The sequence below is a fragment of the Orbicella faveolata genome, unplaced genomic scaffold, assembly GCF_042242905.1.
Source record: "Orbicella faveolata isolate gen_17 unplaced genomic scaffold, um_ofav_v1 contig_34, whole genome shotgun sequence".
NCBI classification, from domain to species: domain Eukaryota; kingdom Metazoa; phylum Cnidaria; class Anthozoa; order Scleractinia; family Merulinidae; genus Orbicella; species Orbicella faveolata.
Window position 1 is genome coordinate 27,535,148 of NW_028301563.1, and position 27,167 is coordinate 27,562,314.

General features: G+C 38.2%; 2 protein-coding genes across 3 annotated transcripts; both read right to left on the bottom strand.

Moving 5' to 3' along the window:
• Positions 1-26,886, bottom strand: LOC110055428 (adhesion G protein-coupled receptor L1-like). Of its 2 annotated transcripts, none has more exons than XM_089270657.1 (20): positions 26,529-26,886; positions 20,057-20,246; positions 17,326-17,754; positions 16,566-16,909; positions 15,869-15,928; positions 15,281-15,455; positions 14,403-14,519; positions 14,047-14,110; positions 13,433-13,532; positions 13,290-13,348; positions 12,633-12,753; positions 6,973-7,076; positions 5,652-5,757; positions 4,987-5,137; positions 4,611-4,695; positions 4,467-4,533; positions 3,779-3,861; positions 3,161-3,287; positions 2,448-2,489; positions 1-1,464 (listed from the first exon to the last, which is right to left on the bottom strand). In XM_089270657.1, exons 2-20 carry the CDS (start codon positions 20,088-20,090, stop codon positions 1,294-1,296), a joined length of 2,439 nt encoding a protein of 812 aa, XP_089126783.1. In that variant the 5' UTR covers positions 20,091-20,246; positions 26,529-26,886; the 3' UTR covers positions 1-1,293. The 2 variants fall into 2 exon arrangements, with proteins under 2 accessions (XP_089126783.1, XP_089126784.1); XM_089270658.1 differs by lacking the exon at positions 26,529-26,886 and adding an exon at positions 24,384-24,648.
• On the bottom strand, positions 7,110-8,843 carry LOC149105575 (uncharacterized). The gene has a single exon (XM_089270685.1). It carries the CDS (start codon positions 8,813-8,815, stop codon positions 8,231-8,233), a length of 585 nt encoding a protein of 194 aa, XP_089126811.1. The 5' UTR covers positions 8,816-8,843; the 3' UTR covers positions 7,110-8,230.
• Positions 26,887-27,167: the final 281 nt, after the last annotated feature.

Sequence of the window (27,167 nt, forward strand, 5' to 3'; positions counted from 1 at the left end):
TCTTGTTCTGAACGAATTGATTTATTGTAACTACATTTATAATTTATTATGCTTTTATAACACTTGTTATCCGTTTGTCTAGATATATTTCTTTTAATCTACAACTGTACATTTTATAAACAGCACTTAGAGAATGGACGCCGAGAAAAAAGAAGCAAAAAATAGTGCCAAGATAACTAATGCAGTGTTGTTGACTAGGACTGTCTAAAAGCTTTTGTTCTTCAGGAGAACTTTTTCTGTCAAAGTATATTTGACTTGTAATCAGATCTATCTTAGGTAGAACCATGACATAATGCAAACAAATGTCTTCATAGCAGGCACGTAATTTAAAGCTTGCGTGCATGCATGTCCTCTGTTTTTTGTTTTTTTCTTTTTTAAGTTCGTTTGGTATAATCGGTCTTAATTTCTCTCAGGATCATAATCTCTTGTTTCTCTATAATCTTCACTCTCTTCGCCTCATGACCTTTTCGGTGTTTTTGTACATTCATTGACTGAGCAATTCAGCGTGCTTAGGTTTCCAACATTCTAAAAATAATTCTGTATTTCATGATGATGACAAATCTTCTTTTAAGTCTGCCTGCTAATTGATATCAAACTTCACTTATCCATCAGTTTGATGTACTTAAGTGTGTATAATTTGATGTAAATCAGTGACATTCTTCATTTGATAGGCTTTTAGTTGCCTTTAAGTACGGGAAGAAGATCCGTTTTGAGTTTACATGAGCTTTAACCCTCTTTCTCTTCGGCGCCTTAGTTGCTGCCAAGAGTATGTGTAGTAAATAAGCAGTTAGTTCTTTCTCTAGCAACTGAATAAACTCATGGGAATAGACAAAATTAATCCAACGTTTTCAAGAATAAATATGAAATAAATATATCTACGGTCATTGTTGATAAACGGCCATTCGCATGTTCAGTGTGTTTAAAAATGGTTGCTTGTCGGCTATCGTTCATTGCGGTAGGCAGTTGTACAATGGGATTTGTTTTTGTTCAACGTGATTGCCCGTTCTTTTAACACCAGCACACTTGCAATATCACTATTTGAATATCATCCAACTCGATTACCTCATATCTTTCAATGAGGCAGTTATTTTTGCTTTTGGACTGTTCATATCATGCATTCTCTCTAGCTATCCTTCACAAGAAAAAAAAGTTTTCGTTATTTGAATGTTCGTCCAATACGATTGCGCCTTCTATTTTTCAATAGAAGCGAAGCTCTCCTCCAATAAGATTGCTCGTTCTATCTTGCTCCACGAAGAATCGTGTTGCTATTATCCAATACCATCTTTCGTTCTATCATTCAACAGGAGTGATTTTATTGGTTTTTCTATTGAGCTCCAACTCCGATGGTCCTTGTTTGTTCGAATTGTTTTCGCTCGTGCTCGTTTGAGGTGGGCTTCCAAATTTGAAGAAAAGCCAGGCTTGTTTCTTCATCTTTTTCAGCTTCTTGTCCCAAACCACTCTTATCTGAGAGAAAATAAAGAGGATAATAACTTAGAATTGGAAATACTCGCTTGAATTTTAAGACAAAATCAGATACGAAATCGGGTAATTTCAGGTTTAAGTGGACAAAAACCTTGCACCAGAATAATTTTAAGTTTATTACAATCTTTTTTGCATTTTTGAAAAGCTAAAGACATAAATAGTTGCCTGAAGTAACCACCAAAAAAAATTCCCATAGGAACTCGAGGAAATAAATTTCAAAGTTCAGAGAAATTGCGCAAATACAGGTGAAATTTCGTCATCAGTTTCATATGAACTTCAAACTTTGTCTTATACATTTGGTGTTGTTAGAAATGATTTCCTTTTAATAACTTATTTAAAACAGTCACACAGAAGTTTGCAATGCGATGTACATAATCTTGGAACAAAGCGTTTGCTCACTTGTTACTCCAATTTCTGGTGGATTCCCTCTTAATTCGCAATGTAATAAAAAGGAACCTTGGACTTTGATGGGCTATGCAATTTTAGAATATACCCTGTTCACAGAATTTATCTTAAGCTTTTAAAAATCCAATAGCTGTGAACCAACTTTGAGATCACGTGACAGAGACTGTGGTAATCATCTTCACCACGTATACGAACTTTAATTTCTTGTAACTGACGTTTGAAACAGTTTGTTTCCAAAATGTAGAGTAAAAAAAAAGGATTATTTCAATAACATTTTCATGCAAAATGGGCAAAAAATTAAAAGAGTTCAAACCCTTAAAGATAGCTGACACACTTAAACAAAAAAGGATGGCATGTCGAAAAACACTGCATAAAGTATATGTAGCAAAGCATCAGAAGTACTTGTGTCCAATTGATTAAAAGATTAGTATGTTTTCTAATTTTATTTTACTGGAGTTATTGTTGAACAAAATAATTAGAAAAGAAACTTTTCTGTGTACTTCTCGGCTGATTTGACTGATAAACTGGTAATCTGAAGGAATAATCAATAAAGATCTTACCTCAGTATTTCTTGCACAGTGAAAAACAAAGATCAGTAATCCCTGGAAAGAAAGTAAATTTTTCAATGAAAACGTTTAAAAAGTACAAAAACACTCTCTAAAGTAGACACACTGGTTGTCTTTATGACATCACTTCTTGTGTACCCTCCACGTTCTAAATCTCTCTAAGAAGCGTCTTTTTGAAGTTAATGATTTCCTCAAAATCTGTATTTTTCCCACCGTACGGTTAGTTACAAATCGTAACTTTTAAATGGTCTGAAATTAAGAAATTACGATAAACTATTCTGTTATAATGAGGAAACAGTTTTGTTCCTGGAAATTTTTCCTTCATTCCTGTGTGCGTGCACGCATAACAAATTCAAATTGTTAACTAATTAATTATCTTTGTTCAGAACGATCAGGTCAAAACAGTATAATTATCATTAATTATAATTAATTTCTATTTCTCACAATGATTGTTTAGACCCTCCGCCATAATTGATCTTACGAATTTCAAATTGAACACTCATGGGACTCAAACATATAACAATAGTGTTATTGACCTCTTTAGCTCGGTCCGTACCATGCGCTATTTGCTATTAACTTTTTTCTCTATCTTTTTGCTCCAAATTTTGCGCCTGGGCTATAAGGAAAGGGGGAATAAAACGACAGTCACCTTACGGTATATACCTTGCACCTGTTCTAAAATAGGTACATGTAATGTACTTGCGCACCTGTAAGGAGTTGAGTACAGTGAAGACATACTGGGACACGACACCAGCTCTTGCCATACTCAGCAAACCAAATAGCCATGTAATCCCCAGTAAAGGAAACAAGACAATGCAGGCTTTAACTGCTGCTCTAAAATGTGGATTAACAACAATGAACAATAACAATTACCTGTGTTAACAAACGCTGCAAAATCAATCGATATTTCTTAGTTATTAAAATTTTAGAAGGATCCGCCAGAAAGCGGACAAAAACGTTGTACCGAGATTATTTACATTGCTTCGCAAACTTCGGTGCCGAAAACAAATTTTGAAGTGCATTTGAAACACTTAAAAGTATTGGTGAAATAAAACTGATAATGAAATTGTATCTTTTTGGCACAATTGCTCTGAACTTTGAACTTTATTTTCTCGCGTTTCCATGGGAAATTGTTTGCGGCGTTATTTCAGACAACTATTTATATCTTTAACTTGAATAAAATGAAAAAGGACTATAAAATACCTAAAATTATTCTGGTGCAAGGATTTTATCCACTAAAAACTAAAATTGCTCGATTTCCTATCGGATCTCGTCTTCAGTAATTTAATCAATCTTAAATTATAAAATAAATATTTCGCACTCACTTGACCTTGTTCAGTTTACTTGACTGCATGCTGGTCATGTTTACCATTTCCTTCACAACAATACAAAATACCACCACGTTTACCTTTAGAGAAAGAACGGTATTGTATTAGAGAATAAAGTCTCATTCATGTTGTGTTTAGAGAAGTCTATGCTATTACTAAGGCCCCCTCCATACTACTCCGGAGAAATTAAAAGACGCACCAATCAGCGGTCATTTTGGATTTGTGTTTGAGGGAACCTCGGGCAGGGAAATCACATGATTTTCGTGACGTCATCGTTTTCAAAAAGCTTCGTTTTGAGAATGTTTTTCTTCCACACTAAAATGAAAAGCCGGCGTTTTCAAATTCCTCTAATTTGGAGAGAAAACTTAGAGAAGAACCCAAGAACTTAAACGCCTTCACCAAGCTGGATTAAAGTAGTTTTACTTCGTCACCATGTTGGGGAACTAACCCAGTCCTCCAACTTCTGTTGTCTGCTGCACTGACGAAAAGTTAAGGTACAGTGCAAACTATATGAGTCTCAATTTTCTCGACGCTGTAGAAAGAAAATCTCTGGACCCAGTGTAGGTGGCTTGAAGGTAAGCCAATATTCGGCCTATATATATATATTTGCTTCGTATATAGCCTGGAATTATATAAGTATATAAGCCAATGAGCTGAGCATGCAATATGTTACATATATACTTACAGCAGATATTATTATGACTGGTCCGGCAAAAGACCATATGTAATACCTTTCTGTTGACAGCCAGCACCTGGAACAAAAATGAAAAAATAGTTTCCTTTTTTTGTTTTTGTTTGGATGGTGTTCATGTAGAGAAATAACTCTTACCAACTGCTGGCTGTATATTGATGTATTCCCTCGCTTCGCAAGTGTGCAATTGTCAATGTTCCTCCTACAACAAGACCTGGCAATCCTGCAAAACAACAAGTGACTCAAAATACAGCCGGAATATCCTATTAGAATTCGGCCTTTTTTCTAAGCAAGACTTGAATACTTAATTCGCGTGCACATTCTTGAATTCTCCAGAGGTGTACGTCACGTATGGCGTGCACCTTGAATACACCAGCACTCTTTGTGGTCGCCGATTGCAAATTCAAGGCTTGAACGGTTTAGGATATTTTCGCGTTGGCGTAGTGTTGACTTCTACTATTTCGCTGGTTTTGTTTAATTTTAGTGATTATGAACATAAAAGAAGCTGACTCACCAAGTGAAAAGCCGTAACACAAAGGTAGCTTGAGTTCAGTGTTGTAGACTTCAATGATTAACAGATAAAGCATAATGCCTTCCATCAGCATCCAACAGAATGATGAGAGATAAAAGTAATGGATGAGAGCTGCAACAGTTAGGCAAAGAACCTGATTGAAAAACAAGAATGCATGTTAAAGAGAGAATGAAGTTCAGAACGTTAATCCCCCATATTATGAAGACAGAGCGATTGAAATTCAGTCAACTGCAATTATTACATCCGTGCGAGGCTAAAACTGCAAATTGAAAGAGTATTATGTTGTTTATTATATGGCTGAGAAAATTACCTCTTTTTGATTGGCCGAGAGCAGGCCAATTTATCGTTAATTCTCAATTTGCACTACAATACAAATTAACTCGCACGCGTTGCAATTTTCTCAGTCATATAATAAATGAGTAATCGTATGAAAGCTCGAGCAATTAAGGATTTACACTACTCGTGGTATTTGGAAATTCTTTCAAACGGCACTTACCTAAAGGTTCGTGGAATTTTGAGAGAATTTTCAGATGTCACTCGTAATGTAAATCGTTAATTGCATTCGCATTCATTACCTACACTTATGAGAAAGGCCCATTTTCACTTAGACATGGAAGGCAACAGCGGACCCTGAAAGAATAAATCACCTGATTATGTGTAGCGTTGATTCCCGTCAAAAATATGATCTGTGCCATCGCCAGTGTGGCGACAAGGTTTATGTGAAGATGGCTTTGTTGGTCGGGACTTGAACATCTAAATATCGAAAAAATACATCTGTCAACATGGCAGTGTCATTTTACTCAAGACGTTACTGTAAAGTTTTAAACGAGATAATAAAACACATGTTGTCACACGACGCCCTGCATTAGCTTAAATGTGCCCGCTGAATAGCTTACTTATTTCTTAGCTATTCACTTATTTGTAAGCTTTTTATTGTATAAGATAGCCGTTTTACCCCATTTAATTTACTGTCACACAGTATGGCATTTTTGTAAAGCAAGTGACTCACGGAAGTTAGAAAGAGTGCAGGAAAGGGGTCTAAGAGCGATATTTTGTGACAAACCTTCGCCTTATGATCAACTTCTCAGCCAAGCTAAGCTACCATCTTTAAATAATAGAAGATTACAGGATATCGTCGATAAAAGTGCCATTTTTTGTCATTGACTTGTATATATATTTTAGCAAGACGTTTCGGCTAGCTCTTATCCTTCATCAGTTGAAAAACTTAAGAGTTAGCCGAAACGTCTCGCTAAAATAAACAAGTCAGTGACAAAAAAACGGCACTTTTATCGACTATGTCATCTCCTGATTACTTTTACTTAATTACAGCAGGGGCGTAGTCAGGATTTTGCAAAGGGGGGGTCACGCTGTGTCAAAGTGAAGGTACACACCAGATTGTCATGTCGTTTTCGTCACCTGTTGTAGGTTGTTCGCTTAAAAAAAAGGCTTGCAAAAGGGGGGTTCACGGGCACCCCAGGACCCCCCTGGCTACGCCCCTGTACAGGATATCTCTTGTCTGATGTACAAAGTGAAAAACAACTTGTGCCCTAGCTATATCAGTAACCAATTGGAAATCAATACTTCTGTGCAGGATTTAAGAGTCATGGAATTCCGTGTGCCAAGATTTAAGACAGCGTTCTTCAGCAATCACTCATTAAAACACGTAGGCCCTACACTCTGGAGTAAAATCCGTCCGGATATAAGGAACTTGCCATCGCTAGATGCCTTAAGAGAGCCACGAGGAAAGTGCACTTAAATGGAGACCTTTTAAATAACAATTGCGCAAACTGTGCACTATGCTGTTCCTAAAAAATGTTATTTTAATTTTAATTATAGACTTACCATTAGGTCCATTTTATCACTACTTAATTTGTATTATAGATTCGCTTTATATAACTCTTTTAATTGTAGATTGTGTTCTCGGTTACTGGTGAACAGCTGCCAGTATTTGAATTAAATTATACTCACATTAGTAACAGGTACGCAATAATAGTAATAGTCTCTCCAAGTAACGAAATCCCTAGACCAATGTAAGTCATATAGCATAAGGCTTGCTTGTGTTTGTCTGAAAACTGTAATAGAGGAGAAAACAGATAAAAACGCATCAGTAGATGTCCTTACATGGCCGTGACAAAAGAATATCTTTTATGAATTACTCAGTGTGTATTTACAATAGCTTGTTGCTGGTTCTTGTAAGAGCGGTTTTTAATATCGTTTTCTTATTGAGAGTGATTCGTCCACACTACGCCGGGGATAAGCTCGAGCAGGGAAATCACATGATTAACGAGAAGCCATCGTTTTCGCGAAACTCCGAAACTCTGTTTTCGGTCCACAGTAAACTCAAGGCCGGCGTTTTGTTGACGGGACGTAAGGCTGGATAAGCTTGGAAAAAAAAATAGAAAAATAGTTTTAATTGGTTCATTGGAATGTCTGTGACCTTTGTGATTGGCCAGAGTGAATACTTTGGGTTTGGTTTTACTTCACTTAGCAGAAGATCATTCTAATCGTAACCTTTGGGAATCGACTACAACTAGACACTAGTCGCAGGTATTATTTGTGACCCATGTCAAAGTGTCGACCTAAGTCGTCGGAGTACACGTGTGTCGAAGCATAATTGAATGTTCGAACAAGGAGGAGCGAAACAACTCTCGATGGATTCTTAGCTATAATATTGTATGATATGTAACTCTAAAACTATAAGTTATTAAACATCCACGGACAAGATAAATGTTTTCAAACTGTTTGCCAAAGAAATCCGAGTGAAGGCACACATAAATTTGAGCATGGGCTTTGGAGCACGGATGCTACATGATTGAATCCAAAACAAAAACTGGCTCATATGTTGAAAACCACTTTTCCCCGTTACCGAGCAGCGAACTCAGGAGTAATGCCAAAAAAAGATATGCAGATCTGTACCGTAAGTCGATTTCGGTTCCAGCCTGTTACATATTCATGACACAGACGCCATTTTGAGTCTACATTCCAACCACGCTGTTTAATGCCATTGGTTAAACAATAACTCAACACGTGCACAACTATGCATAATGGTCAGCGGTATTCTCATATATAATATCCCCCTCCTTTCCATTACAATCAAAGAAACAAATGAGGAGAATAAAATGAAATAAAATAAAATAAAATAAAAGAACAATCAACTCAACATTAATCAATCAGTGTCTGTCATTGTTCACGTTCCAAGAACTGTCCTTTGTTCCAGAACAACTTGTTACAGGTCTAGTCTGATTGGTTTTTTGACTAGTCTTCCACTTCGAGTTGTATACAAAGGCAGGTCTTTAGCTTCCACTATGTCTGATGAAGGTGGCACATCACCGGCTGGGATTTCCTCATCAGCTGAGGGATTTAAGTGGTATTCCTGTGGTGAGCGCTCCGTTTGTGGGCTTGCTGGGAATGTGGGTGCCGCATGTGTTTTGTCTGGCTCAGGTTCTGTCTGCTGATTGATGTTTCTATCACTTTTCCGATATCCCATACGAGACTTTGTTGGGTCGTTCCTTAGAACCACTCGATTACGTCTGATTCTTTGGTCGCCTACCTCTACCACATATGATCTAGGCAAGGCATGTTTCTGCACTACTGTTGCCGCTCTCCATTCCTTTGACCCTGGCTCTGGTTTTACTCTGACGTGATCACCCGATCTGAGTGGTGGTAGCTCTTTGGTGCCCTGGCGGTCATGGTAGTACTTTTGCTTATCCTTGCCATGTTTCATTCTTGTCTTTATCTTCTGGATGCTGTGTGTTTCAGGCTCCAATAGACCACGTGCTATTGGTAGTGTTGTTCGTAGCCTGCGTCCCATAGAGAGCTGTGATGGGGACAAGTCAATTCCTGGAAGTGGGGACGCCCTGTACTCTAGGAGTGCTTTTCTCTTGTCTCTGTTCTTTCTCCATAGAGACTTCACTGTTTAACTGCGGCTTCCGCCTCTCCATGCGCCTTGGGGTGTTTTGGGCTTACTAGAACATGTTCAAAGCTGTAACTTTTGGCAAAGGTCTCAAATTCCTTGCTTGTGTACTGGCTGCCGCAGTCAGTGACTAGTTTTGGTGGGATGCCATGTCGACTGAAATGTTCTTTTAGGACTTCAATGGTCTCCTGGGATGTGAGATCCTTCAGTTTGGTCACCTCAATAAACTTAGAGTAATAATCAACTAGCAACAGGTAATGTTCACCTCCAAAGGCAAATATGTCTGAAGCGGCCATTTCCCAAGGCAGGTCTGGGACGGGGCTTGGTATCAAAGGCTCTTTCTGCTGTGCAGGGGCATAGTCATGGCACGTGGTACAGTCCTTGACTTTGTCTTCTATCTGTGCACTCATGCCGGGCCAGTGAAGGGCTTCCCTGGCTCTTTGCTTACACTTTACGATTCCCAGGTGTGTTCCATGTATTATCTCCAGCATGGCTGGCCTCATCGACGGGGGTACTACGATTCTCATTCCTCGGTAGATTACTCCATCTAGTACCGCAAGCTCATCACGTGTGTCCCAGTATTGGCGGATGCTGTGTGGGACTTGTTGCTTTGTTTCTGGCCAACCGGCTTGAATCATAGCATACAGCTCATGGAGCTCATTTGCTGTGTTTTGTTGGGGTTCTGCATACTTTGGTTCGGAAATCGAGATTCTTTCCAACATGTTTACTTGTATCTCTTCTTCTTCCGGTGGTGCCTCATTTAGACTTGCTCGGCTGAGGGTGTCTGCGAGGACTTGCTTCTTGCCTGGAAGATATTTCACTTTAAGATCATAGCCACTCACTTTCAGCATCATTGTCTGCAATCTTAATGGTGCTGTTGCCATGGACTTGCGCAGTACCATTTCTAGGGGTTTGTGGTCAGTCTGGACCAAAGTTGTTTTTCCCAGATTGTACTCCCTGAATTTCTGAGTACTGAACACGATCGCCAGCATTTCCTTCTCTATTGGCGCCCAATTGAGCTCTGATGCTCGAAGTTTACGGGATGCATAGGCTATCGGTCTTCCCTCTTGCAGTAGCACAGCACCCACTGCGCTCTTGCTGGCGTCACATTGTATGGTCACATCTTTTCTGACATCATAGTAACTAACACTGGAGCTTCACAGCACATATCCTTAAGCTTCTGAAACGCAGCTGCTTGTGGCTTGTCCCAGTGGAAAAGTACATCCTTTCTGGTTAGTTCCCGCAGTGGTGTTTCGACTTTTGCTAGCATTGGGAGGAATTTGGCCAGATACTGAATAGATCCCAGAAACCGACGCACATCTTCTTTCGTTTCAGGAGGTGGCATATCCTTCATAGCTCTTACTTTTTCTGGATCTGGTTTGAGGCCTTCTGCTGAGATAATGTGGCTCACATATTGAACTAGCTGTTTTCATACTCTGACCTTCTCAAAGTTCAGCTTAAGGTTGTAGGTTCTGGCGCGGTTGAGAACTGCCTCAAGGACTGAATCATGGTGGGCGATGTCACGTCCAGCTATGAGTATGTCATCCATAATGGCATATGCGTGATCAATATCCTCCAACATTTCATCCATGGCCCTTTGGCACAGTTCTGGAGTTGATTTGATTCCAAATGATAGCTTTAACCATCTGTATCTGCCAATTGGGGTGTTCATCGTTGTCAGTAGACTGGACTCGTAGTCTAGTTTTATCTGGAGATACCCACTTTTAACATCAAGGACTGCGAACACTTTTGCCTCAGGTATCTTGGCTACAATTTCTTCTACAGTGGGGATTGAGTAATGCTCCCGTTTCACTGCTTTATTAAGATCACCTGGGTCAAGGCAGATCCTGATCTTCTCACCTCGACTTGAAACTACCATAGAGTTAACCCAGTCAGTGGGCTGTGAAACTTTGGCTAGGTGTCCTTCCTTTTCCATTTCCTTAAGCTTGGCAATGATCTTGGGAAGGAGTGCTGCAGGTTTTCTGCGAGGCCCATGCACCACTGGTGTTGCTTTGGGATCAAATTTGATAGAGTAAGTTCCAGGCATGGCTCCGAATGCACTTTGTAGGTCTTGGTACTGGTCAAGTAGCTCCTTTAGGTTTGGATCTAAATGTGCCTGTAACTTATGTACCCGCTGAACTAAGTTGAGTGCTTGACAAACTTTGCCTGACAATATTGGTTTCTACTTACTATTTATGACATAGAGGTTGACATTTAACTCCCTGTCCTTGAATCTTATAGGAAGAGTGACATAACCTTTGGGTGTGATTCGGTGTTGGCTGTATGACACCAGGGTCTTCTTGGTTTGTTTGATCTGGGCACTGGGTGCTACTTGCTTGAGCTGAGTAGTGTTAATTATACTTGCATAGGCACCAGTGTCAAGTTGATAATGCAGGGTACTGTTGCCCACTTCTACAACCTCCCACCATTCGTCATTTTCACATGTTTTCTGCTTGTCACTGATGCCATTCATTTCTAGGCTTGCTACATGTAGTAGCTGTACATCACTGTCAGGACCTTCCTTATCACTAGAAAAGTCTTCTCCAGGATGGACCATTTCATGCAGTAAGTTTACATTGCTTTTCTTGCTTCTGCAAACTTGGGCAAAATGTCCAATTTTTTTGCACTTGTTGCATGATTCATTTCTGGCTGGGCATTTTTCCTGTGGCTTGTGGGCATTGTATCCACACCTATCACATTTTTGAACTTGGTCATGTTTCTTCTTGGACGAGCCATTCTTCTTAGACGAGCCATTCTTCCATGCAAGTTTATTGACCTCCACTTTCGGGTCTTCACCAGACATCAATTGCATTCCATCCTTGGTCGCTTCGAACATCCGACCGATGTCAATTACCATTTCCAGGGTAAGGTTTTTACTTCTCTCCAAGCAGCGTTGCCTTACTCGTTCGTCCAGAGATTTGCATGCGATGGCGTTCCGGATCAACTTATTCGACTCTGTCATGTCCAGACCACGGGCCAGGAGCTTAAGATCGGTGACAAAAGGAGTCAAACGTTTCCCCTTGTAACTGGTGTCTTCGATCAAATTTAAGTGCCGCCATAATTGGGTTCTTCTTTGCTTCGAGGTGTGCTTTGAACTTTCCGACAACTCTTTGGGGTATTTCTTTTTCATTTACATTTCGTGCGCTTTCTCCAGATCCAACTTGCACAGTTTCCCATTGGAAAGTGAGGTAAATTTCTCGGCCTTTGTCGCCGACGAAGCTCATAAGGTTGAATATTTTCTCCTTCTCAGTGCATTTGCTGAGCGGTCCTCCGAACGTGAATTCCCAATGTTGACAAAACCTTTCCCATTCTTTACTCAGGTCCGCAGCGGCCCAGTTTAATCTTGGCCAGTTGAACGACGAATTAGCGTATCCTTCGGCCATCCTGATGTGTTTGGCCCTGTTCCGTGGCGCTCGAAATCCCACTATTTTGACACCATGTTACATATTCATGACACAGACGCCATTTTGAGTCTACATTCCAACCACGCTGTTTAATGCCATTGGTTAAACAATAACTCAACACATGCACAACTATGCATAATGGTCCGCGGTATTCTCATATATAACACAGCCTGAATTAAAGAGGAAAACACGTATCAACTCGTAGATTTACTCAAGATTTCCAAGAGCTGACAGGCCCAGGAAAAATAAAATTCACACAAGGCTAGTAACATTTCAAAAGCTACCCACAGTGCATTCCACAGAAAACATACCTTGTGCTGTTTGATGTTCATAAGAATGGCGAAATTCGTCAAATGATTGCACGTGCAGACCACGTGACTTTCATTTGACTCCACCAAGGAACAGCCATCGCCAGACCAACTTCCATTTGCTCTACAATGCAATAACAGTTATTTTTGTGTTATGTTTCTTGAGCCAGTTGTTCGAGGGGTGGATAACGCTATCCGCGGGATAAATCGTTATCCAGTGGATAAGTGTTAATAAAACAAATTTCCCTATCCACTGGATTGCGATTTATCCGGCGAATAGCTTTATACACCCTTTGAACAACTGGAGCCTGGTCGAGGTTGTTCGAAAGGTGGATAACGGTATCCACCGAATAAATTGCTATCCAGGGACTACGCGTGTTATCCACCTTTCGAACAACCCGGGTCTGGTTTTTAGAGTCATTTTATAGTAGGTTAGTTCTTTTTAACTCAGAAAGGAAACAAAAAGTGTTAAAAAATGGACATTTTCCCCGTAGTAAGAAAAAACTGTTTGCAAACATGTTATAGTGTTATTTTAATCTTTTTTTGGCCAGCTTCAAAACGAAACGGCTACGCTGTTTCCAGTGATCAAACACAAATAAAGGTGAAAGGCCAGGAAATTGCAAAATAAAAGTAAATTAATTGATTATAGAGATATCTTACGGGTATGAAAAATTCCACTTCCAGAAAACGCACTTTTCTCTTCCTCTGCTTTCATATTCCTAGAAAAAAAAAGAGAACTTGTTTAGTTAAAAATGGTAGAGTAGGAGGGAAATAAAAACATCGAGAAGTGATAATTAATTTACCTCCAGAATACGAAGAATTATTGTCACATTTTCTGTAAAAATTTCTCGTTTAGATGGTCTAACATCACTTCCCAGGATCATGGAATCAATTTTGCTGTTCCTATGAAATAAAACGATTTACTGAATATGAAAATTGTTACTATACATCGTGAACTTTTGTGTGCAAAGTGGAACGTCCAAAACGATCACGTGATATATCTCTTCGGAATAATTGTCAGGTGATATATCATTCTGTCCTAACACAGAAACACGTGCATATGGCCCGGCATGCCCATTCTCGTGTTCAAGTGCTTTGAAGCAATAATTACCACAAGAATCTTTACTAAGCCAATGAATGGAAACTGAAAGCTTATCATATCACCCAACCAACTAACATCCAACCAACTAATTAATTACCAACCAGCTGTCAACCAATAAAACAAAACAAAGATACAGCAACCGATAACGATCAAACAGGAGATAGACAGGTAGACCGGCAGACAGACTGACGGACAGACAGATAAACAGGGAGACAGACAGACAGATAGTCAGACCGACCGACCTACCGATCGACCTACCGACCGACAGAAAGACAATAAAAGTAAAACTAAAAGTAAATTTATTGACAAAATTACCTAGATTCCGGGTTGGCAGCCATTTTGTGGAGATCTCGATACAGTGCGTTGACTACTACACTATCTGAAAATGAGACAACGGTAGAGATTATATTACAAAATATAATTAAAACAATGATACGAAAACTGATTCACCAGCCCAAATGGTTTAACATACGATCAATATTTCGAATATTTTTCTGGTAAAATACACTGAAGTTTAGTCATCAATAAAACGAAAAACGATTTGGCTATAGTTTATGTTATCAAAAAGAAAGGCTATTATCCGTCAAACTCCCGTTCTTGGTGTGCATGGTCTACTGGATAATTATTCACATAATTTAACGATAATTATTCATAGATATTAGCATAATTACCCCGTTCTTGAAACAAATACGGTGGCAAAGTTATCCTCGCTACCTCCTCGGTACCTTCCTGTCCAGTAAATGAAAACTTTCTGGTATAACCCTTTGGCAGCAACGACACTTGTAAGACTACAATGAGGTAAAAAACAAAAATGGTTGTGGTGAGTAGCTACGTTTTAGATATCCATGACTCAGCCATCGCAAAATACGCAGTAATTGAACCGTAGCACAGACTTTGAAGAGGATAATTAACCTTTACACAGTTCTTGGTAAAGAGGAGATGCTAAACAAGCCTTTTAAAAGATTCATTTTGAAGAACACCCTCTAGAAACTGAATCAAAGTCAAGCATATTGTACGAGAACTTTGCCAGAAAGCCAGATGTAAAATTGCTCAAAATAGGTCCCAGTGGGGAAAGGGGTGGACGGGGGTGGCGCACCTTTCTTGCTCTTGAAGCGTTGGCCGAGTTGACCTCCCCCAACACACTGTCCATATAAGGAGCTATAAGGTCTCTGTACCTCTCGTAATGGTTCTTGTAATTCGTTTTCCGCTCTCAACTTCAATAATATTCAGGCAATGGTTATGAAACTTAGAGATGACGTTCTGGACATTTTTCTTTTGACATAAACAACATGCTAAGATGACTTCATATCACGTGGTAACACGTCATGATATAAGATAACAGCCATTTTGGATCGGCCATCTTGGCTTTCTCGATTTTTCCAAAAGGTCAGAAAACCACCAAAAAATGACTCAAAAGTAGTCAATGAGACAGTATAACTCCTCGCCGTTCCACGATAACGCCTCAAGTGAATAACTTCAAAGAGGACGTTTTACGTAATTGCTGATATATACAAAAACATTGAATTTACAGATAGTTTAGTTTTTTTACCAATATGTTTGTTTTCCTTTCTCTCCTCACTGTTTGATGCATTCAAATTGAAAGACGCGTACTGAAATGCAAACTCTTCGATGGTTTGAGTGGACTGAATTAAGTTGACGCCATTCTGTAGTTTGCTCGTTGATTGTACAGAAGTTGCGAGCACTTCAAAGGCGTCTGTGGCAACCTGCATATTGAAAATATAAAAATTACAATAAAATAATAAAAATAAACCGAGAACTCTTTATATCATTTAGTGTTTTCACTTTCTTCAGGGCTTACTGCATGTAGTCCAGGAGGATAGAAGATTGTGCGAATATGGTTTTACAGCATAATGTAAAAGACAAAATGTACAGACTACATGTTGTAACATGAAAGATTCGCCTAAAGTTTTTTTATGCACTTTAGCACTTAAGAGTCTTTAAATGCAAAACTCCTTTCAAATAGAAGCTAATATTGTTGTAATATAAATTTAAACTCTTCCTGATTAAAAACCCTCTAAAAAAACCCCTAAAATGACTTTGAGCAAAAATGACTCTTAAGTTTATTTTGTTATGGCATCAACGTACATTGAAAGCTAAATTACGTAAGCTTTCTTACCTTTAATGACAATGGATCTTTCGGATCTAGAGCATTCATGAAATTAGAAAACTCTAACAGCTGTCAAAAAAAAAAAAAAAAAAATCAGACGAACCAAAAAGGCATTAGCAGTTGCACTGTACTGGCGAGCGAATGATATACAACAGGGTGAGCATTTGTTAACAAATTAAACTTTATCGAAGGAACCATGGCAACAGAAAATGCAGAGGTAAATAAACAAACAAGCAAACATACAAATGAAATAATGAGTTTAATTAACCAGGTAAGAAATCTAGCTAATTTACCATGTCGATTTCAAGTTATAAAAGGAACCAACTCGAGAAAAATACATCTAGCTTATTGTATTGAGAGAGGGATAAGGAAAAGAGAGGATAAGGATAAGAGAGTTAATGTTGTTCTCAAGGTTATGCTTCTCAAATTACGTTCAGATACTTTATCTAGTCCTCCCACAGATAAAGTTACCCGAATGCGTTACGTAGATTTTTTCGTGTAGGATGAAAATGTGTGTTAAGCGGCCTACGCTGCCCGTGTGAGTAAATTCCTGTCACGGGATTGGCTATTCCTAGACCAAGCTGGGATTAATTGTGTCGGGAGTAATCTAAAAATAACTCGAAAGGGATTAATTTTATGGAGAATTAAGATAACTCTCTTATTTATCCTCTCTTGTTTATCGATTAAACTTACTACGCTTACTCACCGGATTCGCCGCAGAATTTAGTGAATTCTCCGTGTTCAGCGAAATCTCAGAATTCGGTTCATTATGGGTGGTTGCTCTAACACTTGAAGATGTAGATGTAGAAGTCGCCATGATAGTTTCAACTTCAAATACCGTTGTTTCGTCCCTTCTTGGTCGTGTGCTAGAGACAGGAATCCCAGTGTCTGTGTTAATGCTAGAAGATGAGGCTACAGAAGTCGCCATATGTTGCCCATCTTCAGAGGTACTTGAACTTGGGTTATCTGTCGTAGCAGCAGCAAAAATCTCGCTGCTACGAGAATTCATATGCGTTGCCGACGCAGAAGGAGTCAGTGTCAGGGTTGTAGCTACCAAAAAAAAAATCCGGAGAACATGCGTTTGAAAGCTGTATCTGCTAAAAGGACATTAGGACTTTCGTACTCTTTCACAACTTGGTCGGGCAGACTTTCCAAAGCTAAGCTACGATTTATCTTCTTGTACGGCGGCTCTTAATACATGGCATCTCAAAATATATAACAGCATATCAGCATTGGTCTCGAACAAATATGATGTGGTAAAAACGTATTCACCTTCTTCTTCCCCTTTATTTTATTATTATTGTTCCCTTTATTGCTTCCATCCCCCCACCCCCGCCCCCCCGTAGTACGGGCGAGGGTTATTAAAACATAACACATGAATCTCCTTAATTTTATTAAAATTGGAAAAGAAAAAGAATTTTTAGCCAATCGGATCACGTCTTGTAACTGAACTGCAAAATAAATACCTTTTTGGGTAGACGGCTGACAAATGTAACCAGCACCGGGGTGTAGTCTTTTGTCACAAGCTTTTCTCTTAAAACACTGTGACTTGGACTTGACATGCTTAAGCAGAAAACACCAGTTCTTGCCATAGAAACTCCGTTTATTCTGAATGATATCGCAAGTAGTATTGATAGAGGTTGCATTGACAGTAGCCCCTGAACTCCATATGAAATGTCGACTGGATGCATTGAAGACAAGTCCAATCCAAAACTGGGCCGAATTCTTATATCCTTGTGATGTAAGACGTCTTGACAGCTCATCAAGTTTGTCCTGAGTATCGAGCACGGCCAAAATCGAACCATTCCCTTTGCAGTGCTCCAGAGCTTCAGCCCAGAAATGTATTTTTTGGTTATGTATGTAATACTCGTTAGCCTCCACACAGCTGGCTAGATCTGGAACAAACACACATGGAAGGTGTTGGAGAGTACCTCAAGTTACAAATGTTGCTGAAGGTTTGGGCTCACCTTTCTACCAACCAATTGCCTTTGTCATCATCTTCCGCTTCCCACCCTCCAACACAATCCAACCTAGGCGCATTATTTCAATACCGTGTCCAGGGGAGTATAGAGGTGTGTCCAAAAATTAGAATGCTGCAATGACTTTTTCGCTTCAAAGGACTTAAGAAGGAATCTACCGGACGTTGGAGTAACAAGCGTACAAAAGTTTTGTACCGAGATTATTTACATCGTATTGCAAACTTCTGTGCAACCGTCTAAAATATAAAAAAATTCATTTCTAATAACTCAAAATATTGAAAACAAATTTTGAACTTCGTATGAAACAGTTAAAAGCACTGGTGAAATGAGACTGATGATGAAATTTTATCTGTGTTTACATTATTTCCCTGAGCTTTGAAATTTTTTTTCCAAGTTCCCAGGGGAAATTGTTTTCGGTGTTATTTCAGGCAAATGTTTATTTCTTTAATTTTAAGAAAACGTAAAAAGGACTGTAAAATACCTAACATTATTCTGGTACAAGGTTTTTGTTCACTAAAAACTGAAATTGCTCGATTTTCTATCGGTATTCGTCTTAATTTGTCACTTTGAACGACGTTGGCCAGGACTGTAGTTTAGGTAGCGGCTTCTACTTTCCTTTGATCAATTACACGTTAAAATGTAGGCGCAAATGACGATGGCATTATAGCGGAGCTCCGGCAGCCCGAAGGGCCGCTAAGCGGAGCCCCATACTCATATAGGAAAGAAAAGAAAACCCATGAGTTGATTTTCTCATGGTTATCATGACTAGCTGTATTGCTCATGGGCGCGTACGCACGACGGTGACGACGACGACGACAGAGTCGCGCAACATGGCGGCCATACTCCAAATAATAGGTTGACAGAGATATGCAGCCCTTATTTACCGTGTACTTCTTTGATATTGGATATCCATGTTACGATCAATTGACACCTGTCAAAACGAGGTATCCGCTGACCAGTATCACGTGACCATATCGCGGGCTCAAGTTTACAGCTCATCGAGGTCGTGTGTTTTTTGAAGTTGACCGCTGACCAAGTGCTGGATTCGATTGGATCGCGGGCTCATCTCAGGTTAACTTGTTGAAAACAGGGCAGGATTGTTCGAAGCCGGTTAACGCTAACCCAGGATTAAAAGTTAACCGAATTATAACTTTTTCTTCTATACAAATGTTTTTTGCTGCTTCGTTTTGTGTATATAGTGATTATTAAAACTCAAAAACAGAAGGCCAAACAACTTACAGAAAACCTCAGCGTAAAGTTAGAAAACTCAAATAAAAATTCTACCTTTTACTGGGTTATTTGGCTCGAACAACCCGGCCCAGGAGCTACGCTTTTAGGCTGGCGTAAATCTACATATTATATTGATGTAAAATAATGAAGAGGGAAATTCATTGTCAATTTTATTTGTAAAAGAAAAATAATTCTCAAGCCATCTTTTAATTGTCAGCGAGTCAACAATAGCAGAGACCAATCAGATTCGAGTTCTTCTGATGGAACACGCCGATTACCAACTAATACTAGAGATATTTTGAAAACGGACGCACTAAACGCCAATCAGAAAACTATAAAGCAGACGGCGACATATTCAGATTTGAAATTGGACTTGAAAATGTAGATTTTCAGTTTTTTTTTCTGATAATTGGTTCACATCCCATTATTGTTTCCTTTTCCATAACAACAGTAACTTGATAAACAGCGGAAGCTTCTACACAGCGAAACTGCATAACTAAACACAATAGACTTACGAACGGGCTTTTTTCCTTTCTTGTTTAGGTGCTTGTGCAGTGCTTGTTTGCAGAGTTAAGGGTGGTCTGTTCATTGGTTTAAATTGGGTGTTGCTGTAAATTTAGATACATAACACGAACTTTACCTAGTTAAGGTTACGTTGAATTTTTCAAACCGAAGTTTTCAGCACATATTATTTATTAAAACAAAACTTTGGCTGTTTTATCGCAAACTTCAGATTCAAACAAAATGGGCGAAACTGCGTTTTATGTGCTGAAGAAAATTTTGAGTCAAGTTGGTTTTATTTAATCAATCATTGTCTACGTTCTTTTAACTCCTACGATAATTATCAAGCCGTCTCCTGCTACCTAAACGAAACAGTTTCAAGCTATTTAAAATGCTCAATAAAACAACCAAAGTTGAAGAGAGAAAAGTTTCGAACAAGATAAAATAAAATATGAAGGTAAGAAATATCTAGTATTTATTTACTTACGTGAGACGATTGCAAGTCCATACAGTGCCCACATTGTAGATCCCTGCTTCCAGTGCGAAAATCACCATGTGTTAATGAACTTATCTCACTTGATTTATCCAATCAGCAATAGATTCATCGTTAAGACTGGATGTGTTCCTGTTTGCTTCTATATTTATCATTATTTATCCTGTCATTTACGAAAAGTGACCTGGTCAACAGACAACAATAAAAATGCATAATTAGATAGAAAATGCTTAGAGAAGATTAAGAAGAAATATTGTTATCTAGGTAAACTTTATCAACTCAAAAGCTGTTCAAATAGTGTACCGTATAATGTAGCTGGTAAATCATGTGGTCTGCCTCTTTCAGTGTTCTCTAAGTATTATGCATTGAACTTTAATTGAATTTACTTTAATATATAAATTGAATTTTGTGGCGAGCTATTTTGACGCCAACATGCTGCTACGAGAACCCGACTTTGAAATATCAAATATATACCGAACAAAGGCTACGATTTCCTCTTTCGCGACGAACCAACGCCTCTTGAGATGATGAAAAACAACAATGCAAACTATAAAAAGCAATACAAACATGCAATCTATTTCCACCATGTGGGCTGTTTTGAAAAAAAAAATACATTGTAGTGCTTCTTAAGGACTAAGAAGTGGTTAGAGTTATACGTGAGCTGAATAAGTTACTTCTTTGTCATTAAAATGGAATATATTGTTCAGGGTAGGAGGCAGTGGAAGTGAATTAATCTCCCATCATTTTTGATTTAACCTTAGAAAGTCTCCCGCATGTGTTTTAAAACAATCGCACTTCGTTTATTGAAACGAATATGCCTGACGCTTTTTTTTGCTGTCTAACAACATATTACGAAAATGGTTCGTTCCCTTCAGTTCAGGTTTCATTTCATGTCCGGTAGACGAAAATCTCGAGATTAATTCTTGTTTTGACTCACGGATTATCTGCCCTCAAACGTGATTTACGAGGCGGTTGACAAATAATTATAATGGAGAAAAAACACTAAAAAAAGGAATAGAACACATTTGATGTTAGTAGTTCGAAGGACGATTCATACTTTCGTAGTTATATTCTCTCCTCCTGTGAGAAATTGCGGGAAAAATCAAACATTAAATATATATTATGCAAATAGACAAAAAATATTTCATGGTTGACTGAAAGGTAAATCAAATGGAGATTAAATTATTTACTCAAAATACTCTACTTTTTGAAATTGTTCGAATAATTTCAATTTCGTTCGCATATGGTCTAAATCGTCAGTTCGTTTTTGCTAAGTCTGTAAATTATTAGAACAAAGTCTCTTCTAAATTATTCAGTTACAAAATATTGCAATCTTGATTTTAAGGCACTTACTCACATACTATTAATACTAACATTTACATTCCTAAGGTGACAACCATCCTTTCCTCAGGAAAAGAAAAAAGAAAAAAAACGATAAAGTGTAGACATCACTTAAAATAAGCTTCGATATGACTATGATTTTTTTTGCCAAGCACTCAATTGTTTTACAGCTGTTTCCACATTGAAGTACTGCCCACTCAAATAATTACATTTACTTGATTTGAAATTTGATTTTAAAAATGTTTACTTCTCGTTGAGAAAAAAATATATATTTTTTTAATTTTTTCAGGTATAAACACCATTAACTATAATAATAATAATAATATTTAAAAAAAAAAAACAACGACTGTGTGATGGCAGAAAAAAAAAAAGCTGTCTAGAACATGATTTCCTCGCGTGTAGCGCTTGTTTGAACGGAAAAGAAAATTATGTTCCACTTCTTCAATGACTTGGCTTTTAATGAAAATCCTTTCTTAAACATCCATCGTCTTCTAGACTGTCAGCAGTCTGTCGGCCAGACTCTGATTGTTCAAAGGGGTAGGGGTAGGGCTTTTTACCGACATTCGAGGTATTTATCTGGGTTATTTCATGACATTATTCGCGAGGGATCATTATTTATAGCGCGTTCCAAAGAGGACAAAACTCGAATATTAGTATTATCATACGTTTTTACGGTTCCCACGGTAAACAATGTAGTTTTTGAGAGTGAAGAATGATCATTGCAGATAATTTTCTAATTTCAGCAATTGGAAAGAAGAAGCCTGAAAAAATCAGGGCTTCAACGGGATTCGAACCCGTGACCTCCGCGATACCGGTGCGATGCTCTACCAACTGAGCTATGAAGCCACACATTAGGAGCGAGGTCAATTAATTGAGTTCATATCTTCCCGTCCTCGTATCTCATATCTCCCCTTCCTCGCTCCCAATGTGTGGCTTCATAGCTCAGTTGGTAGAGCATCGCACCGGTATCGCGGAGGTCACGGGTTCGAATCCCGTTGAAGCCCTGATTTTTTCAGGCTTCTTCTTTCTAATTGCTGAAATTGGAAAATTAACTGCGATGATCATTCTTCACTCTCATCTACAACCGCAGTTCATATATGAATTATTTCATATAAACTTCACATCATTTCACTCCTCACGGGAAGATATGAACTCAATTAATTGACCTCACTCCCAATGTGTGGCTTCATAGCTCAGTTGGTAGAGCATCGCACCGGTATCGCGGAGGTCACGGGTTCGAATCCCGTTGAAGCCCTGATTTTTTCAGGCTTCTTCTTTCCAATTGCTGAAATTGGAAAATTATCTGCGATGATCATTCTTCACTCTCATCTACAACCGCAGTTCATATATGAATTATTTCATATAAACTTCACATAATGTAGTTTTTGTTTTGTCATTATGTAGTTTTCTGAAAACGACGGATTCATCCGTTTTTCCACGGATTTCGCTAATTATTAGCCGCGTCTTCTGCAAAACAACAACGTGATTCGAAGGTAGAATCTAAACTCTTTTTTTACTACGCACTGCCACTGGCGTCTCCGTCGTCATTGCTTTAATTCCCTATTGTGACTTAACAAACTCATTTGAATAACACAAGGTTTTTTTGATCGCGTGTTGTTTCCTTTGCTTTAATTGTGTGACGGTGGTATGAAACGGTAGTTGCGCATTTAGTTTTTGCATCGCGTCATAATCCAGTAGGTCAAAACGAGCGAAGAGAAACTCGAGAAGATGTTAATACGAAGAGGAAATTAATTGGTCACTGTAGCTAAAGCTGCTCTTCTGTTCCAGGTAAGGTGTTATGAAACGGGTAATAGGAGTTCAGCCACGGTATTTTAATTAATTTTGGCCATGTACAAAATTACCTTTAAATTAAAGGAAACCTGAAAATAATAGTTTGCTAAGATAGAGAAACACCAAAGAGATAATAATAAACAATAAAGCAACAAGGATGGTTAAGGATGCAAAAGATTAAAACGGATTGCGAACGGCGAGCTTGAAAAAATTTGGCCAAACTTTTCAAGATGCGCAAACTTTGACGTAGCTCCTTCAGCGGATAGTAATGCGATGTTTTGTACAATAAGAACTACCACTTTTTCGGTTACTAACAGGCAATGACAGATAATGTCCAAGTACAGGTATCCCAACATGTTTTCGCGCCAAGGGTTTACAGTAGCAAACTTAGTTTACTATTGCAAGTTAAACAAATGTTTACGAATAACAAAGAAAATGTGCAAATCTCGAAATAATTTTGTGAAAACGCACATTGCATTGTGAGACAAAATTGTAAGCTGTACCATAAAACAAGTTAAAGCTGAATAATTAATTTTATCAAAATTTTGTCAGCTGCGATTGTATGCAGCTTAATTCGAGTATGTAAACATCACAACAGGCAATTGGTCGTTAATAAAAATGGCTAATAATCAGTTAATAAAAAAATTCTTTAGATGTTTGCTAGTCAGGTATAGGTTATTCCAAAATGTCATGGCTTATGTTTTCTTTTCGTCGTGTTAGTTGACACAACAAAAAAATAAAAGAAATTGCCCATTATGTGATTTTTCTTATACAAAGCAATAATAAATAGAAAACTTTCATAGACGCTTTTCTTTGGTTTTCCTGAGTCTAAAAGTACAGTTGAAAAAGAAGAATTGAATATATTGTATTGATTAAAAATCTTGAAACGTTAACCGCTCCTCTTAGAGCCGATGTTGATTTTAACAAATTTTGCTCAACAAGGCTAAAAAATATCTTACTGATTTCTTTTCAAACTTGAATGGCAAAACAGATGTGATTGTGCACCTGCAAAATTTCAAATCAGGCAGTTTCAGTCGACATCTTTGAATGGATTGATCCAGTCCAGTAGCAATGGAGAATTCAACATGATAGAGGGGAGAATTAATAGCCAGGCTACGTAACTAACTTCGGTGTACAAGTTTCCTCTCGCTTCAAGTATAGTCCATACATGTATTTACATGATACTTACGACAGTCTTTCAGCGAAGCCTTTTTAACTGGTAACTCGCTCGGGCGAAAACCATCGCTAGGAAAAAAAACCAACGCGAAACCTGACTGACGCGAGACTCAAACACACCAATGAGAGAACTAGGAAAAATTAATTAAGAAAAATGTGAGTTGTATTTGTCTAGTGAAAATTATGCTTTAATTCATTAAATCGATGTCAAGGCTATCATTACAAGTTGTCATCGCATTGCAGCTAGCTGCTTTGTTTTACTTGAAACTAATATTATTGTCTTTAATAACCGGAACGATTTCACCCTCTCTGGCATTCATGATTACTATCCGAACACAGTATGATAATTTCAACATGCCCTACGATAGTGTCTGTTATTACAATTTCGTTGGGTTGTGGTGCTCTTATCTAGAGCTATTGCAGACTAATTACTTCACGTGAAACTCGTTTTATTCGATCAAATTTGCTCACTTTTTGGGGGATTATTTGTGTTCAGACTTTTGCTGCCTGATTCGTGTGTTTCAGGATTCAGTTTTGTTTTGTAAGAATAACCACGTGATCGTCATGCTCTAGCAAGTTATGAATACACTCCTCGAGATTAATACATTAACTTTTTTTGGCGTTGGGGCAAATTTACAACACATCGGGTTCTCTGGCAAAAATCTTAGTGATTTATGAACAAAAAACTGTAAATATTGGGACTGATAAGGTGCGAGTGATTTTGGATAAAATTACAGAAGCGTTGTTAATCTCGTTTCCCTTATCAGAGATCGTCGAGGTCAGACTTCGTTTGTTTTTACGTCATATATGCCAACCGTGGTCCTCATTAGCTGCTCTGGAGTTTTAGTGACTGACTCGAGTTACGAAAACTGGTACACAAAAACAATAGAGCTAAAACTAAATATAACTTGCAGAAAATTATGCCGGAAAGTTGAGAGAAGACCGAGAAGAAACTACAAAGCTTGTACATCATTTGGCCACCCCAAACAATATGAACTTGAATGAAAACAAAGCTTGATGATATTACTCTCTACCTTGTTGATAAAGTAGCCGTTATATATTTTTAAGTTTCCTTCAAATTTGGGTCGACAGCTTTTTCTCGCATGTTTATTCAATTATCGCCTATTAAATTCAAAGATATCCAGTTCAACAGAGATTCAGAGAATGCATTTTATTATAGAACCCTTTGTTATGAGTGCAGTTCGACCTAAGATTGTTATACGCGTAAAACGAGATTCAATTTTGAGCTATATCACTTGATCTTGGAGAAAAAAGCGCTTTCTCACCTGGTTGCCTTAGATGTTCTTTTTATTGAGACCAAATTGATTTATTGCACATAAAACCTTCGCACACGAACAAAAGAAAATTCATATTTGCACAGTTAGACCAACATTACGTCCTTTCAAAGCACATGGCACTTTTGTAAAGTTGTAGGGATTGTTTTGCATTTAATTTGCATTGGTCGATTTTCTAGCAGTTACAAAACGTCACTTGAATGTTTTAGTGTCGTTCGTTATTCTGTAAACACGCATCGCACAATGGCTTCGATTTCCATTAAGGTATGGACAATAGACAATTCGTCGTTAATCCAACTTATTTTTAGTTTTCAGCTTGAAAATAATGTGGTTGTTGCTCAAATTTGTAAATGTTAAAAATTCAGAGAAAAAATACGGGTTTCCGTCGATCTTTAATCGAGTGGAACTGAACTAAAGTAATCGCTGGGAAAAGGAAACAGACACCAAGAATTTCTCTAAGCAAATAAAAAACACAACATCATAATTGCCCAGGCTCCTGCTTCCTAACAAGAAAAATGTTTCAGTTTTGCAGCATTTTCGAAACTTACACCCGACCAAACGGTCAAATTCGTCAATTCAACTTCGTACCGAATCAACACATTTCATCGTTTAGGATCCGATTCTTACTTAAATTCCTGACAGTTACCAAATACTTGGAGTTAAAGTCGTTTATCCTTCACAATTACCGATCAAAATGCTAGTCAAGCCATGGCTTAACTTTCTGTATTTGCCTGCATGGGTGATTAACGAATGGTGGAAAATAATCAGTATTCATGCATAAGAAAACAGATAGTCATATCAGTCAATAAACGAGTTGATTTAGTCAGTCACTGAATCACGAGGCGTCAAATTAGTCCACCTACCCTTATTTCTGCTGCTGTTTTACACAGTGAACGTTGACGCCACCCGGACAAACTAACTGCTTTTAAATGTGTTTTCTTCTCAAAACCACTGTAGTTTTAATGAATTCACCTCACGAGACATGTGGGAAAGTTCATTCACATTGTTCGTTCGAGTGTAAAATCAATCTCGACCAGGCCTTTGTTCGACAGTGTTATGGTTCGATTACGTCATGGCTCTCCTGCGACAGACACACCGGCTTGACAATATCTTAACCTCGATTTCATTGGAAGCGTCTAGTATAAGTGATATCCTATATAACTACTCTTTAATGTCATTCGTCTTAAGCCTTTTTTGGTCATTTCTTTAGCTTTAAGATGCCATACATCAAGAACGAATACAAAAAAAAGCATGTACAGCGAAAACAAAATGTTCGAGAAAATATTGCAGGTAACAATTATATAACTACCCCTAGCAGCGAGTTAAATATGCAGTTGTTAGCAGTGTAATTATAGTCATTAATTATATGCAGACCATTTAGTCTTTTTAACTGACTGAAGGTGACAAAGCTTTATTTTGAAAGATACGCGAGTAATTATTATATAACGATATTCGATAATTTCAATTGATCATCGCAGCTATATACACAACTTTTTCACAGT

What these genes read in the sequence shown, in the direction of transcription:
- LOC149105575 (XM_089270685.1), bottom strand. Translation starts at nt 8,815, where the DNA reads ATGGGACGCAGGCTACGAACAACACTACCAATAGCACGTGGTCTATTG.
- LOC110055428 (XM_089270657.1), bottom strand. Translation starts at nt 20,090, where the DNA reads ATGTGGGCACTGTATGGACTTGCAATCGTCTCAC. An exon ending in TAAATTCTGCGGCGAATCCG is followed by an intron (nt 15,929 to 16,565) that starts GTGAGTAAGCGT and finishes TTTTTTTGACAG; the next exon opens with CTGTTAGAGTTTTCTAATTT. An exon ending in GTGTTACGGCTTTTCACTTG is followed by an intron (nt 4,696 to 4,986) that starts GTGAGTCAGCTT and finishes GTTGTTTTGCAG; the next exon opens with GATTGCCAGGTCTTGTTGTA.